The sequence below is a fragment of the Monodon monoceros genome, unplaced genomic scaffold (assembly GCF_005190385.1).
Source record: "Monodon monoceros isolate NGI ecotype Baffin Bay Population unplaced genomic scaffold, NGI_Narwhal_1 Super_Scaffold_2, whole genome shotgun sequence".
NCBI classification, from domain to species: Eukaryota; Metazoa; Chordata; class Mammalia; order Artiodactyla; family Monodontidae; genus Monodon; species Monodon monoceros.
Window position 1 is genome coordinate 93194652 of NW_021703776.1, and position 18926 is coordinate 93213577.

The window sequence follows — 18926 nt, forward strand, 5'->3', positions numbered from 1 at the left end:
TATTGGAAGGTAGGAGGTGGCTTCCCCGCCAGGCGGTACCCATCCCCTCATTACACCTTTCCTCAGCCTCCTCCACTGTCTGCAGCTGTGACACCGGGGTGGAGACCAGTGCCCGAGGCAGCAAGCCTTTCTTAAAGTGCTTGGCTCAGACAGTGCAGCCGCCAGGGTGGGTGAAGCTGGGTCCTTATTCGCGCCGGGCCCTGTGCTTACCACGAGGCGTGGGCCTGCTCCTTGGTTTCCCTTTATTGTGTTCTACCCTCTGGACCTGGCAGATGAGAGGTCTAGGCTTTGCTTCTTGATGCTGCAGGGCACCAGTGTGGGCGGAGACACTCAGATCTGGTACTCCCAACACTGCCCATCCTCCAGAGCCATGGTCATCATCCCCTTCCCCTCTCTCCTCCGGGTTGCTTCCCGCAGCCTCTCCCAGTTCATGCTGCTGCGGGAAGTACTTCGAGACACCGAGGGGGCAGGAAGGGACAGGTGCGGGCCGCCCAGCTCCCGTCCTTCCATGTCATCTTCGGAGCCTGGGTTGCAGAAGGCCTGCGCGTAGCGCCGGACGCGCTGCCGGTTGAGATCCTGTCTGTCTTCCACCCTGGCGGCGGGGAAGGAAGAGTTGGAGAGGCAGACCTTGGACCAGCCCTTGTCTCCTGGCTCCGCCCAACCCTACTGCTGGTGCCCTTTTCCCTTGTCTGCAGCCCGAGTGGGCACAGGGGGTGCCAGGCCTTGGGAAGCAGCACAGAGTCGAGTCCAGCAGCTCTGGGGGTGCTTTCAGGGCCCAGGAACGTAGCAGGCCCCTTTCTCCCAGCGAGGCCTGAAGCCTAGGGAGCACACAGGCCTGCACAGGGCCGCTGGGGGCAGGAGGTTGAGCAGAGGGACGCCAGCCCCCGCTGTCACTCACCGCAGGAACCAACGGTCCCCCAGCCCGAACTTGCGCCCGCAGATCCCGGAGCGAGGCCACAGGCAGCGAGGCAGCTTCTTTTCCAGCATCACTGTGGTGGCCACGACCTGCGTGTGGGGACAGAAGAGGATGAAATCAGAGGCTGGGTGCAGACCAGGAGAGGAGAGGATGCCAGGCAGAGGGACAACAGTTGTGCAACATCTGGGAAACTCATGGTTTCCCAGAGGTGACAACACCCCTGAGGTGGGGATGGCAGCGTCAGCTTTGTCAGCTCTCTTCTGCGGGAGAGAGTGGATGGGCCTTGAGCCCTACAGCACTTCACCCGTGACCTGACATCCGGGCCAGGCTGGCCCTGCAGCAGGTGGGGAGACCTTGCTCCAAGGAGACAGGAAGGAGGGCAGAGCAAAGAGAAAGGGTCCGCAGGGCTACAGAATATTTTGACCCTACAGCTGTAAAGGCCACTTAGAAACACAAACATCCTGCAGAGAAATCTCGTATCAGTCCATTCGCATGGAAAAAAATATTTTCATCAGCAAACCCTGTTTAGCCAGCTTATGGGTTTTTTTAACTCCATTTTCTACACAACACAGTTAGATGCCATCCGATTTGAGGGATTTCCATTTATTTTGCTGAAATTATTTTTGTTGAGATAAATTATTTTGTATTTTTAAATGATTTGATCCAATTTGTTCTTTTGTCCCCATCAATTACCTGACTGGAGATAGTTTCTGCTATATAGGGAGTTTGTGTGGCATTACTTTTAACAGGTCCAATTTTTCTGGGTCAGATTTTGAAGACAACTATTGCCAGAAAGATGTGATACTCCAGCTTTTTTATTCAGTAACAAAATTTACTGAATGCTGTAGTAGCCACTACTAAGCGTCATTTCTTGTTGATGATTCTAGAAAAGACAGATTTGACTTTTCGAGAAAACTGAGGCATTCTTTTCAGCTATTCCAGTATCGCTCAGTCGTGCCGCTAATCCAGTTCTGTGCACTTTGCATAATCTGTACTGTGCACTAGCCGTCCAAACCTATGTTGGGGGTCAAAATACCCGGCCTCTGAGTTTGGCCCCCGTCCTTGGCAGGAAGGGAATGACTTGCACTAACCCTCCCAGCCACCAGGAGGCGCTCACCTGGGCCCTCCAGAGCTCGTCCCGCTCGTGGGCCACGCGCCAGTGAGTGTCACCCATCATAGCGATGAGGAGGTTGAGCATGAGAAGAGCGGCAATGATGGCGAAGGCAGCATAGGTGACGCTGTACATGAAGGGCAGATCCACGGCGTAGTTGGCAGGGCCATCAATGATGGTGAGGAACAGCTCGAAGGTGCTGAACAACGCCATGGGGTAACTGTAGAAATGGCCCAGCTCGTTAGGGTCCTCTGTCTGGAAGATGATAAAGAAGGCTGCTCCACCCCAGGGGGTGAGAGTTACATGTGAATAAACCGTAGCCAGCTCTTTGCTGCCCACTTCAGTGCTGTTTTCCCCTTCCTCTCCAACACCACCATCCCAGCCCTGCCTCACTCTGCACTTCGGGTTCTTTCGTTCCCTTAGTTTCCATATGGCTCACCCTCCTGATCCCGAGAGCCACCGCCCCCTAACACTCCCGAGGGACAGCCCATCCTTAGATCCTATGGCCTCCTCTTACCTCTGCCTGCCTTCCCACCTCCCCCCCCCGCCCCCACCAAGTTTATCCAGAGGTATTCTGTGCTATCTAGTTTCCTCCAGCCCAGGGCCCCCATCTGAGACGATGTACCTGAGGCAAAGCCCAGGATGACCACAGCCATCAGCCAGCAGAATCTCATCAGATCGCCAAAAATCATCTAGACGGAGGGGAGGGAAGGGAGGACAGCTGCACATCAATCCCTTGAGCAAATGCCCCTTCCAGCCTCTAAGAGATCTAACCCTGAGACGTCTAACAGCTCCACCCCTCCCCCATAGGGTTGGCAAACTGGCCTACTGGCCACATCTACTTGGTCAGTTTCGGTTGGCCCTTGAACAAGAATTTTACATGTTTAAAGGACTGAAAAAAATTTTAAAGGAGGAAGAGAAAAAAGGAGAAGAAAATCAAACAGACTATATGTGGCTCTCCGAGCCTGAGACCTCTGTTATCTGACCCTTTACAGAAATGTTTGCAGCCCCTGCTCTAGGACCTTTCTCTAGAAAGCTCGGGAGGCAGCACGGACCTTCTGGATCATGACGGTGAAGGGGCCCAGCATCTGGAATCCTCGGGCAAAGTACATGACGTTGCACCAGCCCAGCACCAGGGCGAAGGACATGGGTACCACCTCCCCGTTGGTGTTGGTGAGCCTCATCACCATGGTCACCAGCACCATGCAGGCATAGGTGATGCTGGGGGGAGAGCAGAGAGGGGGTGATGAGAGCGAGACTGGGATGATCCTGGGGGTCCAAGAGCAAGGGGGTGATGGAAATGGTGCCCACACACTCAGGTTCAACCTCTGTAAGCTCGATACACAGGGTCACACACACATAAGAGAGGGGCCTCTGGAACTGGCGGTCTCCAGAGGTTAGCGATCTGGGGAGTAAAACTACAGCCTTGGTGAGGAAAGGGACGGGGGTGAGAGGAAGGAGGCTCACAAGAGCACATGGAACGGTCCTCCAAGGATGGTCTGTCCAAAGAAGCGAGTGACCCCCACGCGGAAGATGTCTGGAATCTGGAGAGAGGCCAGGAAGACACAAAGGCCCTTGGAGACTGAGGCTCGGGCTGGATCCCCGCGGCAGACAGCCTCACCCCCGGATCCCGACCACAACACACCTCTATGAGCAGAATGATCACAGCTCCGAAGACGGACACCAGCTCCCCCACCAGTCGGAGGTGATCCTCGGGGGTCACATAGGCCTCCTGAGGGGAGAGACGTGGTCAGAGGACTCGGGGCTTCCCAGCCTGCCCCTGGGTACAAGTCAGCGTCCTTGTCTAGGGTCACAAACCAGTCAGATTCTTTTTAACCTGTTACAGTTGGCGCTCTCAAACTCTGCTCTTAGCGCATCGGTATGTTTCTGTGTGCATGTATTTTGAATTTGCGCCTGTGTATTTGAGACTTAAGCGAGGGAGAAACGTGGGTGGTAAGACGGGAACGTGATTCACGTGGAAGAAAGGGCAGAGAGCTGGATCCCGCCTGAAGCTCTGCTGCTCCTAGGGTGTCACCTGAAGTAGCTTCTGCTGTAGGACGGTATTGTCCCGGGGGTCAGTTTGGTTGTGGGTCCTGGGATTGAGGGGGCGGTAGACACAGCACGTGGTAAAGCAGACCAGGTACAGCAGGTATATGGCAGCCAGCACACAGAAGTATGGCCACCCATATCTCTTCCACTTGAGGTTCACCAGCTCCTTCACTGGCGTCTGGTCCAGGATCTGGCGAGCCTGCAGCAGAACAAGAGGAGAGCAAGCAGCTCGGAGACCCTGACTCCCCTCCCCCGCTGCTCCCTACCCTGAAGACCACACCCCCTCCTCCCCCCTCCCCGTACCCCGCACCTCCCGCTTCTTGGAGGTGACGATAAGCTCCAGCAGGGACTGCTCCTCCCCTGAGGAGTCGATCTCCGTGAGGTCGTAGAGAGTGGAGGTCAGCGGCCCGCACGTCCACTGGATGTGCTTCCGCTTCTGCATCAGGTGCTGGAACATCTAAGGTTGGGGGTGCAGGAGCAAGCAAAGGGGACTGTCACAGGGTGTGGCTGGGAAGCTTGTCCAGAGCACAGCACCCCTGAAAGGGCGCTCACTGTTTACTCAAGGACCACAGCCTTGCGGGCAAAAGAACCCATCTTCATGCCAGCCTCCAAGTTCATCCTCTTCCCCTGTAACTCCCTCTAGAGCTTGGAAACAAGAGGTGAGAGGATGCAGGGCTGCTGCTTGTGGGCTGGAAGGACAAGAGGACGTGGGCATTTCAGACCACTCCAGGGTGGGATCTAGACTCTGTAAGTCCCCAACAACTCAGGGGAGAGAAAGTGGGCAAGAAAGAGAGACAGGGGCTGCAGAAGAAATTCCAACTCAAGCTGGAAACGGGACCTCAGCATCGGGGATAACTGGTGACATCTATTTCCTCAAAGGGCCAGAAACGTAAGATGAAGGTCAGGAGAAAGACACGGGGGGACTGGGGGCAGGTCCCTCACCATGGTGTTGCCCTCCACTCCAGCCAGCTTGAAGGGGGTGAGGCCCTGGTGATTGGGCACGAGGTCCAGGGACTGCAGGTGGTCCCTGCGCCTGTCGTGGGACAGCAGCAGGCTGTACATGTGGCAGGCAAAGGTTTTGCTGGGCTGGAGGACGAGGATGTGCAACACTGTGTTTCCTGGGGGAGGACACGGGCTGTCATGTGGCCACTGGGACTAGAGTCCCTGATGCTCCCCATGACCCCCCCGCCCCCCGCGCCCGGGTGGACCTGAGGGCTGTCCCGGCCCCTCCTCTGCAACCCAGCTCCCCCTCCAGCCCGGCTCTCACCCAGGGAGTCCTGGGCCCGGATGTCAGCGCCGTGCTCAATGAGCAGCCTCACGGTCTCCTCGCTGCCCATGCAGGCCGCAAAGGACAAAGGGTGCTCCCCTGGGGGTGCAGAGGGCCCCGTGGCTTGAGGGTGCAGGCTGGGATGGGCAGTCTCTCCAGGGGACTGCCTCTCCCTCCCCACGTCTCAGCCCTGGGCCTGGGGACGCTTGTCAGCAGAACCAGAGGCGGGGACGGTGCAGGGGGCCCTGCGTCGGGGGCTGGCTCTGGCCTTCAGCCTGAGGAGGGTGGACCCCTCCCAGCTTCCCCTGGCATGGAGCCCCCACAGCCTGCCCTCCCTTTGCTATTGGCCCCCTCCCCACCCTCCCAGCCCTGGCCCTGGCTCTCACCAAAGTAGAGGAGGTTGTGGGGACTGAGGCAGAACGCTGAGCCTACCGCCCTTGCAGAGACGCTGGCCCCGTGGGCAAGCAGGGCTTTCACCAAGTTCACATTCTGGTTCATGATGGCCATGTGCAGTGCCGTCTGACCTGGACAAGAGAGCTCTTGTCATGGGGTGTGTCTCCCATATCTCCACAGGGTCCTCTTCACCAGGGCAGCCTTTCGCGGGGAGGATGGGGTGGGGGTTCCCAGGGGATCCAGCTGCTGCCCGCCTCTTCCCACTCTAGGCCTTTCCATCTCAGGGGGTGGCGCTCGAGTGAGCCGCACTAAGGATGCTGAGGAAGAAGGGACATGAAGAGGGGGGTAAAGAGGAGGGGGGCTCACGTTCCCTCTTGGTTTCCCCAAATTGTCCACCACCAGGACTGCCCTGAAACAGTGAGCTGGTCGCTCCTCCCTCCGTCCTGAGTCCCTTGGCCTCTCACCTTCATACAGCTCAGAGGTAATGGGCTCGTCGACCAGCTCCGGGGCGGCCTCCATCAGCACGATGGCGGCCTCCAGGTGGTCATAGAGGGCCGCCACGTGCAGCGCTGTCTCCCCCAGGGCTCCTGACGTTGACAGAAAGAGTCACATGGCTTTGCTGGAGCAGGGGAATGGGGACTGGAGAGACTTGGGGGCCCACGGCAGAAGGTCTCAGGGCTGTACTGGCAGGAGGCTGGTGGAGGGTGAGCGCGTGCACAGGGCTGACCCGGGGGGAGAGGCGCCGTACCTTTCTGGTGGACATCGCAGGCTTCATATTTGAGCAGCTTGACGAGAGCCTGGATATCGTTCTCTTTGGCAGCTGTGAGGAGAGGAGACTCCCAGATCCTACAAGGGAGGGGAGCAGGTCCGCTTGTGGAGCCAGGTCTGTCATACCCCTCCGTGGCAACGAATTCCAAGGGTCCTCATCCAGAGAGGTGGGGCCGTTGGTGGGGGGGGGCGGGGAAGCGCTGCCTGATCTCTCTTTCTCTGACCCATTAGTTAACCCAAAGCAACTTTTTCCCCCTTTAGCTTGCGTGGGAGAATGTCAGGAACTGCTTTCCTTTCCCCTGGGTGCTGTGACCAGGGGGTGTGTGTGTGTGTGATCTGTGTACCTGGCTTATAGAGGGAGGAGTTTCAGTTAAAATACTCATTCACCTCCTGACCTATTGACCTCTGGAGGAACCCTGTTTGAGCTTCACTCAAAGCCTTGAGATTACTCTCCAAGATAAGCTTTGTTTTCATGGACTAAGGGTACAAGGAATTCCTTCCTCATATTTGCGGAGGAGGCTGACACGTAGACGCCGGCAGATCTTCCTCCTGTTGTGTGATGCTCGCTTTTTTTTTTTTTTTTTTGCGGTATGCGGGCCTCTCACTGTTGTGGCCTCTCCCGTTGCGGAGCACAGGCTCCGGACGCGCAGGCTCAGCGGCCATGGCTCACGGGCCCAGCCGCTCCGCGGCATGAGGGATCTTCCCGGACCGGGGCACGAACCCGCGTCCCCTGCATCGGCAGGCGGACTCTCAACCACTGGATGCTCGCCTTTTTAGACCTCGGCAAAGCCCTTTGATTCTGGCACTTTCCTTCCTACAACAGCATATCTGGGGGTCAATCGAAAAGCAACCGTGGGTCCTTTTTTTCCTTTTGGCCCCTACATCACATTACAGTCTCTCCCTACTTTCTATCTGCTTCTCACTTGTTTTAGGCAAAGAATCATCTTCTTTGAATTTCCAGTCTTACACCTACAACGAACTAAAAAACCTTTTATAATAACCTTTATTTTATAAAAGGTTTTATAAAAACCTTTTATAAAAACCTTTTGTAATATCAAAACTTAGCCAAACTAAGACATATGGGGTCCCTTTTATTTAATTTTCTCTCCTGGCCCACTTTCTACGGGAGTGAATGAAATAACGCTATTTACCCACAGATGGCCAGTTATGTGAACAGGAGCTCATACACCAAAGAACCCACAGTAGCAGGAAATCGACTCCACGAGCTGGGGGCGAGTGGGTGCTCAGGAGAGGAGGAAAGAGCACGACACGTCCATCTCCCTGAATGCTGGCCCCAGCTCCCCGCGTCAGGCCACGCAGGCAGCCACCTGCCAATTCAACATCCCTCTCCGTTCAGTCCCTGCCCTCTCATTCCTGCTGATGCCCGTCCTCATTCTCTAGGCCAGGATTAGCAAAATATCCTCTTTCCCTACACCGCTGTTTCCCCCAATCCATTCTTCGGGATGCCACCAAGATGCTCTCTCTAAACGGCAGATGCAACCACAGTTCACAAAAGTCTGATGGCTCCTTAAACACCCAGGAGAAGAAACTCAGAAATCCTCTACAGCCTTTGTGCAACTCCTTTTCCATGCTCTCTTCCTCTCACTGGCCCTCCACCCAGCATTTCAGCCTCACCACCCCAGGGCACACCATCCTCCCCATTCCTGTGCTATAACTCAACTCTCCTTCCACCTGGACTCTAATCCCCCACCCTGCCCTAATCACCCTGTTCTGTGCTCGCCATGCCTGGGAATATGCCCAGCGTACGGCAGACACTCATTGCCATTATCTGTAGAAGGAGTGAACTGTAGCAATGCCAGAAGGTGGTTTGGCTTTACTGTCCTTCCTTATTATCTCCATCAGGCTGCCCCCTAAGCCAACCTTAGGCAAACGTATAATCTAAGTAAAAAATAGTATGCTTGGTATGCGCACACAGCTGCAAAACAAGTTTGTTACACCTTCCACCCCCCCACCCCCCATCAGCGCTACCATCACCACTACCTTTCCCAACAATTTGCCCAAAGCCCCCCTTTATAGATGCTGTAAAGTAAGCAGTATTCCCCAACACACACACACACACACACCACACAGCAGGAAGTTTCCCACCCTCTCCTCTGGCCTTTCATTTTAGCATTTTCACTGTGCTCTGTGATTACCATCTGTCTCTTCCTCTACACTAGGGGCCCTTGAGGTCAGAGGTCAGCCACTTTCTCATCTTTGTAAACTTTCTCTGCCCCCCTCCAATTAGCTTCTAGTTTTGTGCCCCATTTTGACTGAAGGTTAATGGCAAAGCTAGGAATAAGTCCAAGGGGGCTTCTGACCCAAGTGCAGAGTCTCCTCCCTGCTTCCTAAGACGTGAGGGAGGAGGCTAGTCAGTGGCAGCCCCAAAGATGTCCCCCTTGGTCCTGACACATCTCTGATGCCCATAAATGTCTCTCACAAACCTCCAGTCCATACGTGTTCTGTTTCTGGCCTCTGCTGACTGCCCTACTGGCCTGGGAAGGGCAGGGAGACATTGTTCGAATGGGGCTTGCCAGATTTACCAAGTAAAAACACGAGGATGCTCGGTTAGAGTTGAATTTTAGATACACAGAAAATAAGTTTTTAATATAAGTATGTCTCATGCAATATGTGGGCCACACATATACTAACAACTTATTTGTTGTTTATCTGAAATTCAAATTCAACTCTGTCTTGTATTTTATCTGGGAACCCCAACCAGGTTTATGGAGACCTGGCCTCCTTTGGGTGGCAAACTCCAGAATCCAGCAAACACGGAGGGCAGTGTCTGAATGGTTCCCAGGGAAGCAGGCAGAGGCATGATTTGCAATAGCATCACAGGGCCACAAGGGGGCAGCAGAGAAAGCCCTTGCTCGCATTCTTGGCAATAAGGCAGATCCCGCCCCACTCCAACCACCTGCCTACCCTTGTGCCCCATAAAAAAAGGCACAAGAGCGGACGCATCCAAAGATTCTCGTGGCTGGGAAACTAGCTTCTTCCAAAGCAACCCAGCACAGACGTTTAGATCCGGAGCAAAATCTACACATCTTCACCAGACACCTCCCTACGGCAGGAAGGAGAGACGATATTGCCAAAATGTCTTCTGATTTTAATGGTTAAATTATACTCCCTCCCTCCCAGGGGAGAGTCTCACTTTATTTAGTAGAATGCTTAACATTACTACCAGAATCTCTTACTTACAAACAGTGATTTAGAGCGGTGGTCCTTAACCAGCAGTGATCCCCTGCTGCCTCCCAAGGAACTGGGCAATGTCTGGAGGCATTTTTGGTTGTCATGACTGCAGGAAGGGGTGCTACTGGCATCTAGCGGGCGGAGGGCAGGGATGCTGCTAAGATTCTTACACAAGGCAGCCTCCCGTAACAGAGAATCATCTGCCCAACACGTCAAAAGTGCCAAGGTAGCGAAACCCTGACCTTGAGGTATAATTATTCATAATCTTTTTAGGAAAGTATTTTTCACATTAAGTAGAGTAAGAAATTCCCTCTGTGTGTTTTCTTTTAAATCATTAAATACTCAACTAAGAAACAAAAGGTGAAGCCTTTCAAACACCCACTGATTAAGTATTTAATAAAAGACTTAATAAAAGAAATTAGAGAGCAGATCTGAAACTATAACGATATGAAAGGTGTTTCTGGAATTTAGAATGTCTTATTTTGCTTGACAATTATAAAATTGAACGGTATGGTTCAGTAATGGACTGGTAGAAATGCTACTATAGGATTTCTGGCATAAAACCTAGCACACTTTCTATAGAGTAAATAAATCATTGATCTTCCCTCAGGGCTCCCTCTGGGCCCCAAGGATCTGTCACTCGCCTTTTCCCTCTGTCCCCTCAGCCCGTCCTCTCTGCCTCCATTCTTGTGGATACGTACACGTCTGTGTGTGCACTCACATGTGGACCTGCACACGTGGGTGCTGTAGGCACGAATGAAGTTTTGTATTTGGTTGCTGGGAAACAAGGCAGGATCAAGAGTTTCTAGAGAAGAATTCAAATCTGCATTTTAGAGCTAGAAAGTCCCTAGAAACCTAGTCTAATCTGTTCATGTAATCGATGGAGAAAGAAGCCTGAAGTCCCGAGGTGATTTGTCCAAACAAGTCAGAGGCAGCGCTGGGACTCCCGATGGCCATTTCTCTGTCCCTATTCTCTGTGTTAATCAGGATCCGAAGAGGGGTCAGAGCAGGTACGGGGGGCACGGGAGCCACATGTGTGGGTCCCACTGGTTTCTCCACCAGCCCCTCCTGGAGAAGCGTGCCAGCTGGGCAGGGGAGGGCCACACCATCTAGAAGCCCTGACTCTGGTTCCCTGGGTGGATCCAGCTCTGATAGGCGGAAGCTCACAACCCCTCTAACTCCTGCCGTCACTGGGACTTGCCTTTTGACTTTCCTTATGTCTTTTTTTTTTTTTTTTTTTTTTTGCGGTACGCGGGCCTCTCACTGTTGTGGTCTCTCCCGCTGCGGAGCACAGGCCCTGGACGTGCAGGCTCGGCGGCCATGGCTCACGGGCCCAGCCGCTCCGCGGCATGTGGGATCTTCCCGGACTGGGGCACGAACCCGCGTCCCCTGCATCAGCAGGCAGACTCTCAACCACTGCGCCACCAGGGAAGCCCCCTTATGTCCTTTTTAATCACAACAGTCCCATGGGTTAAATGTGCTTTTTAGCTTCCAAAGCAGCATCTCACTTACTATCACGTTTGCTCTTTACAGCCCCGTGACACAGGCTGAATCATTCTCTCATTTTTCCACAAAGGAAACCGAGGCAGCCAAGCCAAATCCTTGCCAGAAGATCAGACAGAGTTTAAGGCAGAACGCTTGGCTGAGAACCTAGCCTCAGGCTCTCACCACTCAATTATGTGGTTCTTCTAGTTTTATGACTCTTCCCAATTTTGCTGGCGGTGCAGGTGAGTTGGGAGAGCAGCTGGTGCAGTGACCACAGGTGAAGCAAAGAGCAGCCCTGAGTGGGGAGGAGGCGTGCCCTGGCCACTTGGGGCGACCTCCCTCCAGCTCAGGTTCTGGGCGATGGGATGAAGAAGCCAAAGAGAAGTTTGCCCACGAGAACGTGAGCTTCTTGAGAGCAGAGAATGTGTCATGTTCATTTCTGCAAACCTAGCTGAGAGTTTTACACTCCATGTCTAGTACATTGCATCTCAGGAAATAAGACGATGCAAAGCTGAGAGAGACGATGCAGAGGAAATGAGAGAAAGTGACGGTTCAACCTGGATCCCAACGATATCCATTTAAGCAGAGGGAGCGGCGACGAAGACCCAAGAAGAGTCTACCAGAGAAAGAGGGATGCTGGGTTCCCCATATTCCTGGAGAGACCTGAATGGCTCCCTTCTCGCTGGACCATGCTCCACCCCCAACCCCACCCAGAGCCCCCCTCTGCTCACTCTGGGTCTGCCTCATTCCCAGGGGGTGGGGGGATGGTAACAGGCCCTTCTCACCTGGTCACGCTGTCCTCACTCACATGGTCAGCTCACGTGTGTCTAGCTGCCCACAAATCTTCCCTTAAGCTGGTTGATGGCACAGCCTTCGACACTCCCCTTCCCGGCACTTTCAGGTCCTTCTGGGCAGTATCCACCCAGAGGGGAATCAATATCCCAGGATCCTGGTGTCCGGGAAGAGGGGGCGTCAAAAAACTGTGGAATCAGACAGGGGAGATCAGGAAGCGGGGAGAATCCCTCCAAGTGGTGACATCAGGCCTTCCTAGCCCAGGCCTGCCAGAGGAAAGCCCACCAGAAGTCCCTAAGGAACAGGGGCAGAAAAGACAAGGAAAGCAGCCGCGGGCTCCAGCCCGGGTCCTTCACTCTGTCTTTGCCACACATAGGCACACAGGGAGCCTCTGCCACCACTTCCAAGCCCCCAGGCCTTTCTGGGCTCCCGCCGGGCTCCCCCAGGCCCCGAGGTCCCGAGAGTGGGAAAGGGATGAATGGAACCGGTGATGGCCCGGTCTCCGACAACAATACCATTCTGTTGCCTCAAGATGTCATCCGCCAAACATGTGCTCAGCCCCCACTCTCCCAGGCCTGGGGGGAGAGAGATGGGCAGCTGGTGTGAGAGCTGGGAAGCCAAAACTCAAAAAAGGGGCACATCTCCAACCCGGAATCCTTGAGCAAAAGAAAGAAAACCGCAGGGCCTCCAGATAGCCCCCAGCCTCCCCATCAGGCTCAGGCAGACCCCTGCACTTGGAGGTGGAGAAAGACTCCCAGACACAAACACTTCGGACCTTCCCCTTTAAATAGACATAGTATCTGCCTTCTCAGGAGCCCAGGAAAGTCCCAAGAGGAGGACTTCCTTCTAGCCTGCCAGCCCCCGGGTGGGGAGAGCACAGAGACTGCAGAAGAAACCGCACACTGGCATGGCCTCAAGCTTTCTCCCTGCCCCTCCTCTCCAGTTCCCAACGGGGAGGACCATCAGATGAGTTTAGGGCCACTTCCAGGGGCTGGAAGCGACAAGTGAGATTTGCTTCGGGCTCAAACTCTAGAGCCTCTCAAATTCCTCAACCTGCATTTGACAGCGAGTTCTGAGCACATCTGGAATTTGGGCCCCTTACCCATGCCCCTCTCCCCCCAGCAGAGGGTAATAAATTTCAGGGCTGGGTCCCAGCTTTGTTGTCTCCATACCAATCCCCCTCTACCTGCCCCAAGAGTCTGACCCAGAGAAGGGCCTGGGTCAACGGCTGACACAATAAATGCACAGGAATGATTAGCAAATTTTGTCTTCTTTTGTGGTTACTAGTGCCTGCAGTCCCCTCTCTGCTCCATTCATTCATTCATTCATTCATTCCCACATGTGTACATATATGTGCTATGTGTTTCTGTCCGAGAGACTGTTCTAGGGGCAGGGGGTAGAGAGATAAAGCACCTCCAGGCTGCAGGTCTATGATGCCATAATCCTTCCCAGGCCCAGCAAGGTGCCTGGCCTTCCGGGGAGTACTCACAAGAGGCTTCCCTAATTGATTGGATCTTAAACACCTGTGTCAACACCTAGCAAACACCTGTGTCACCCATGCCAGCCCCCTCCCCTTCCACCTGGCGTCCTGGGGAGCTAGCCCCACAGGCCAAGACCCCTGAGACCAAATGCTCCCAAGGAGTCAGGCCTGGAGGAAGTCTGCCCAGACAGAGGTGCCAAAAAGGGCTTGGGGCCGGAGGGGGGTGGGGGGGGGGGGGGGGGGGGAAGAGGGGTGCGGGGGGGGGGCAAGCCTGGGGGTGTAGGAGGATCCCTTTGAGGCTTACCTCTTCTGCTGGAGCAGGTTCTGCTCGTCTCGCCTCTGAGCCCATGACTCCTGTCTCTGGAACCACCTATGGAACTTTCTCCACAGGCAGAGAATGTGCCCCTTCTCCCTGGGCAGCGGCAACCCCATGGAGTGTAGGGCCGGCTCCTTCGGGGGCCTGGGGCCAAGGCCAGACCCCCGCCTGGACTCAGCCCTGGGGCCACATCAGCAGCCCCTAGGGCCGGCCCGCCTTCTCCCCTAGAGGTCCCGTCTAGGGCCTCCCAGGTGCACCAGCCGGATACAGAGGCCTCCGAGTTTGTTACACTTGGCAGAGCTGGGTCTCCCGCCACTGGGGCTTCTCCCGGCAGGAGCTCCTCCTGGGAGTAGCAGAAGCCCTGCAGACACTCCCTCACTCCTCCCAAATTACCTGAGATTTAAAGAGACAGGCCACCAGGTCTGCCTGCTGTGAGGGGCCTGGGTAAACTCCCTCTCCACCTGGGTCACTCCCACTGCCCCCAGCCAGTGCAGGGAGGGGAGGCCTGCTGAGAGAATGGAGAGGCCTCCTTGGACTTTGGGACACCCGGTGACCTTTTATAGATAGGCCTGGACAGGTCAGTCTAGCCTGAGAGACTTGAGTCAGTGAGGGAGGATGGGGGAATCAGGCAGGGCACTGGGTTTGAGGGGCCCACGGTCCCCAGTGAACACACCTTCCTCACAGGGTCTTTGGGCCTCCCGTCCTGGAGACGTAACTTTGCTTAATCTCTCGCCTGGCCCAGAATAGGGACATAAATACTGAAAACTCTCACTCCCCTCACCAACTTGTCCTGTAAAGGGCCAGACAGTAAATATTCTAGGCCTTGCAAGCTGCATACAGGCACACGGAATCTGACACACATTCCTCTTTGTTTTTATAGCCCTTAAAAGACGTAAAATCCATTCTGAGCTCACGAATTAGGGCAAAAAAATGACGCTGTGGGCAGGATGTGGCCTCCTGGACAGAGTTCGCGGACCCCTACTCCGGAATTCTAGAGACTGTCCCCAACACGACATATAAAGAGTGGGCTGCCAAGTAACATACAGGACACTCAATTCAATTTGAATTTCAGATAAACAACAAAGAACTTTTTAGTATAAATATGCCCCAAATATTGCAAATGTTTTCTCTGGCAACCTCCAGCGGAGACAGCGTTTATTCACCCAGTACTGCCTGCCGGACCCTTAACTAAGTCTTCCCACGTCAACTCACATCGAACCTGTGAGGCAGGTATTATTATCATCATTTTTCCAATGGAAGAAAAAAAATGAAGCTCGCAGTGGTAAAGGTCATAAAGCCGTCACCCAACGTCATAGAGCCAATTGGAGCAAAGGCCAGATTCAGCCCCTCCCCGGATGCCTAAACCCCCATCTTTCTGCCCTACCGCATTCCCTCATTCCAACTGGCAAAGAGCGTTCCAGAAAGAAGGGACCTGCACAGTCATACTGAAGAGTGATGACAGGAAGCACAGCCCAGCCTGGTCCCACAGCACAGGACTCTGATGAGAGCAAGCTGGGAGGCCTAAGAAGATCCCTCTTTCCCCTGGAAAGGAACGGAGGCCCTGGCTTCTGCCCAGCCCACGCGCGAGCCAGGGACCCGATGGCCTGGGCCTGTAGAGTGACAGGTATGTGTGGGTCACTCGCAGGCTTAAGAGCCTGTTTTTTCCTAACCGTCTCTGATTCAGAGAGCTGGAGGGTACAGCAAGGAGTGTGCGCGCGTGTGTGTGTGTGGTCCGTGCCTGTGTGTGCGCCCGTGCACTGTGTGGAGGGGGGAAGGGAAGCTTAGGTGCAGGGGTGGGGTGTCTCTGTGGGCGGGGGGAGGAGGGCCACCCTCAAATCTAAAGAGACAGCAGCACTTCCGTTCCTGCTGTTGGGCCCAAGCCCAGGCCACGGAGCCTGAGCAAACAGTGCCATAGATTAGCTGCTTTCCGCACCCACCCAGGGGTCAGTGGGTTCAGGCTGGGTGGGGGGAAGACGCCGGAACCCAAACCTTGAACCCAGGACCTTTGTGCCCATTAAGCCGGCGTGTGTCTGCCTGCCGACCCACCCACCTTCTCTGTCCTGCTGGGCTCCAGGCAAAGACCCCCATTCAGGATAAGGCGCTGAGGTATTCATCATGGCGGGGAGGGGACCTCCAGGAGGACACGGCAGCCACTGCCAACTTTCCTTTCCTCTCTCACCTCTCTCCACCTGGTGCTACCTTTGCAGGGTCACCAGGGCAGATGGGAAATTGAAAACAGACTCAAAATAGGTGTGGAGGGCTGCAGCCCAGCCCCAATTGGGAACATCGGAGCTGCCGGATGCTGAGTTCTCTCTTGGGGGCATGGTTCCTCCGCCTGGGCACAGCTGATCTAGCTTGTTTGTTTTTAATACCTATTTATTTGTTCGCTTCTTTATTTGGCTGTGCCAGGTCTTACTTGCGGCACGCGGGATCTAGTTCCCCGACCAGGGATCGAACCCGGGCCCCCTGCATTGGGAGCGTGGAGTCTTAGCCACTGGACCACCGGGGAAGTTCCCAGACTGATACTTTGGAACAAGTAATTCTGTAGTGTGGGGCGGCCCTGCACATTGCAGGATGTTTAGCCGCCACTCACCAGGTGAGAGCAGCACCCCTGCCCCTCCGCTCAGCTGTGACCATCAAAAGTGGCTTTAGGCATTGCCTGAGGTCCCCCAGGGAGCAAAGTACTCTCCCTTGAGAACTGATTTAGGGACCAAAAGTGTTTACATATAATTTTTTTCTGGTTTTGTCCTTCTGGGTTTGTTCCATGTCTTTCTGTGTTTCCCTCTGGTTTTCCTCTCACCGCTTCTGTCTCTCTGCAATTGTATCTGTTCCCTTGGTCTCTGTGATGGAGAGTGTGGGGTGTGTGTGCATGTGTGTGTGTGCTATGGGGTGTGTGTGTGTCTGTGGCCATGACTCTGAGTGGTCTCTCTGTGGAACCCTGGGTTTCTTTCTCTTGACCTCCGCCCCTGTGTTTGTTTCCCTGTCCGGCTTACTGTGTCCCCCCATCCCTGCTCCCTGCGTCCTCCTGCGGGGTCTCTCCTTAGCTGGGTTGTCAAGTGCAGCGCTGGCTGGGCAGGCCAAGAGGCTGCAAGGATGGAGCCAGGCTGGGGCAATGAGGTTAAAGCCACCTCTCACTCAGCCTGGAGTTTGGTCCAGTCACTGGGTTCACAAGCCCTTGTGTACCAGCTCAGAAAGCCTGCACGACAGCAGATGACAGGTCGGCGGGTGAACACACACACATGCACACACACACACACACACACACACACACACACACACACACACGCACGTCACAAGCTCCGCCCAGGGGCTCAGCCAGGATGGTGTTCTGCTTCGGTGTCTAAATTCCCGGGAGCCAGGTAAGCCGGACTCTAGAGCTGGATTTCTGGCCGCCTGGATGGTAGTTTGTGCTAAAAGCCCTCCAAGGTCCTTTTCAACTCAAACATCCTGTGATTCTGAAGAAACATGAGTCACGTGGGGTTGCACGTGTACACACGGTCACCTCGGCCTGCACAGGTCCGGAGGTCTGAACTGTGGCAGAGGCCTCGTGCACTTTTCCCCGCTACGTGACCTTCGTCCCCAATCCCCTCTTTTCATTCCAATTGCTAACTGTAGCTCCATCCCTTTGCCCCCTTCTTACAACCTCTCCATCCTCAGCCTTGAGCCGCCGCACCAAGGGGGACGTTGTATAGCAGCTGCCGACTCTCCGCTTTCGTGAAGAGAGCTGGGGGAGGCCTTGCAGCTACTCCTGCCTCCCCAGCTAGGTATGTGCACGTTACCTGACACGTTTCCGCGGGGCATGTTTCATGTCAACTGAATCAATATGTCATAGCAATGTTTTAGAAGGGTTGTTTGTGTTTGCATATGTGTCTGTTGCCTAGCATCCTCGTAATTGTCTGTAGATTTTAAAATTCACAGGCATTGGCCCTCCTAGACCTTTACCCCGTTGCACAAGGTGCCAAAAGGGCACAGATGGCCGTATGGATGTGAGCATCCCCCCCTCCCCCCGGTCTATTTCTCTCCACCGCCGGTCAGTTCTCCCCCTCCCTCCCCACCTCTGCAGAAAGACTGATCAGCCTTGAGAGCTCTCACTTGGTTTCCAACCTCCTCCCACCCCTCAATGATTTTGAACATCTTGTTTCCTAAATCAGCCATCCAGGAGGTGACAGGGAAGGGGGTGGGTGCTGGTTTGGGAAGAAGCAGGTACTGGCTCCCCTGGTTTGTGAGAGGCTTGACGCTTTAGAGGGAGCCCCGCGGAGCTCTGACCCGACCCTAACTCTCTCTCCAGGTCTCTGCAGGCTGGGGTCAGGACTCGTAGTCCCAGTGTAGCCCCTCTGGAGACACGGCAGGGTGCAGAAGGGTGTCCACAGCCTTCCCAGGGCAGAGCCTCTGGTCCTGCTGGCCAGGCTTCCTAGAGCCTTTTTCCTCCCTCTCTTCCTAGTCAGACCCAAAGGCTTCTTCTCCCTTACACAGCCAGACCCCTCTGCTCTGCCATCTCCCTCGATGGGCTTTTACCCACCTTACCTGATCAGAGGCACTCTGCTTGCAGACCCGGAAGTCAACCAGGAATGCAGTTGCTGAAGCGTGCACAGCTCCCAAAGGAATTTCCAAATGTGCCCAAGGGAGCCTGGCTTCTGGAAGAGGCATAGAGGGAGCAACTGATACGTAATCAGAACAGCTGCGTTCCAGCTCCATTTTCGCCAGAAATCACGGTGGGACCTCGGCCCCATCACCTTTTAGTGTCCGGATCTGCAAAAATAAGGACTCTTAAGTTTTAAGATTTCCTGTTCCTTTCAACACTCTCTGCTCCCCCAGGTGGCCCCCCTCAGCTCCCACATGCAGAGAGGATGGAGGTCCGAAGGGACCCCTTATAAGAAAGGGCTCTTATCCCTCAGGTGAGATCTGACTCTGAATCACAGGGGCAGATGCTCCACCAAGCAGAGAGGAGAGAGGGAAGGGAGGGAGAACACGGGCACACATGGCTTCTAATCATCCTCTAGCCTTAGACGTGGCAGGACTCTGTGGTCCTGAGCGGGGAGAGAGTGAAGCTCCCCCGCCATGGGGACCCCCAGGGCTCCGGACAGCCAGCCAGAGCTGGGGACCAGGTGTGTGGTCCTCCTGACCAGGCAAGTGTGGCTGGCTCTCCCCTCAACTCCA

The 18926-nt window shown here is 54.8% G+C and overlaps 1 protein-coding gene across 2 annotated transcripts; it reads right to left on the bottom strand.

Annotated features, from left to right (window-relative positions):
- Positions 1-112: 112 nt before the first annotated feature.
- LOC114902043 (transient receptor potential cation channel subfamily V member 6-like) lies at positions 113-18499 on the bottom strand. Of its 2 annotated transcripts, none has more exons than XM_029234396.1 (15): positions 18294-18499; positions 6485-6582; positions 6201-6323; positions 5730-5867; positions 5344-5442; positions 5019-5194; positions 4387-4533; positions 4063-4275; positions 3673-3759; positions 3495-3571; positions 3083-3248; positions 2653-2719; positions 2034-2302; positions 899-1005; positions 113-592 (listed from the first exon to the last, which is right to left on the bottom strand). In XM_029234396.1, exons 1-15 carry the CDS (start codon positions 18497-18499, stop codon positions 331-333), a joined length of 2235 nt encoding a protein of 744 aa, XP_029090229.1. In that variant the 3' UTR covers positions 113-330. The 2 variants fall into 2 exon arrangements, with proteins under 2 accessions (XP_029090229.1, XP_029090230.1); XM_029234397.1 differs by lacking the exon at positions 18294-18499 and adding an exon at positions 13758-14070 and having other exon boundaries at positions 323-592.
- Positions 18500-18926: the final 427 nt, after the last annotated feature.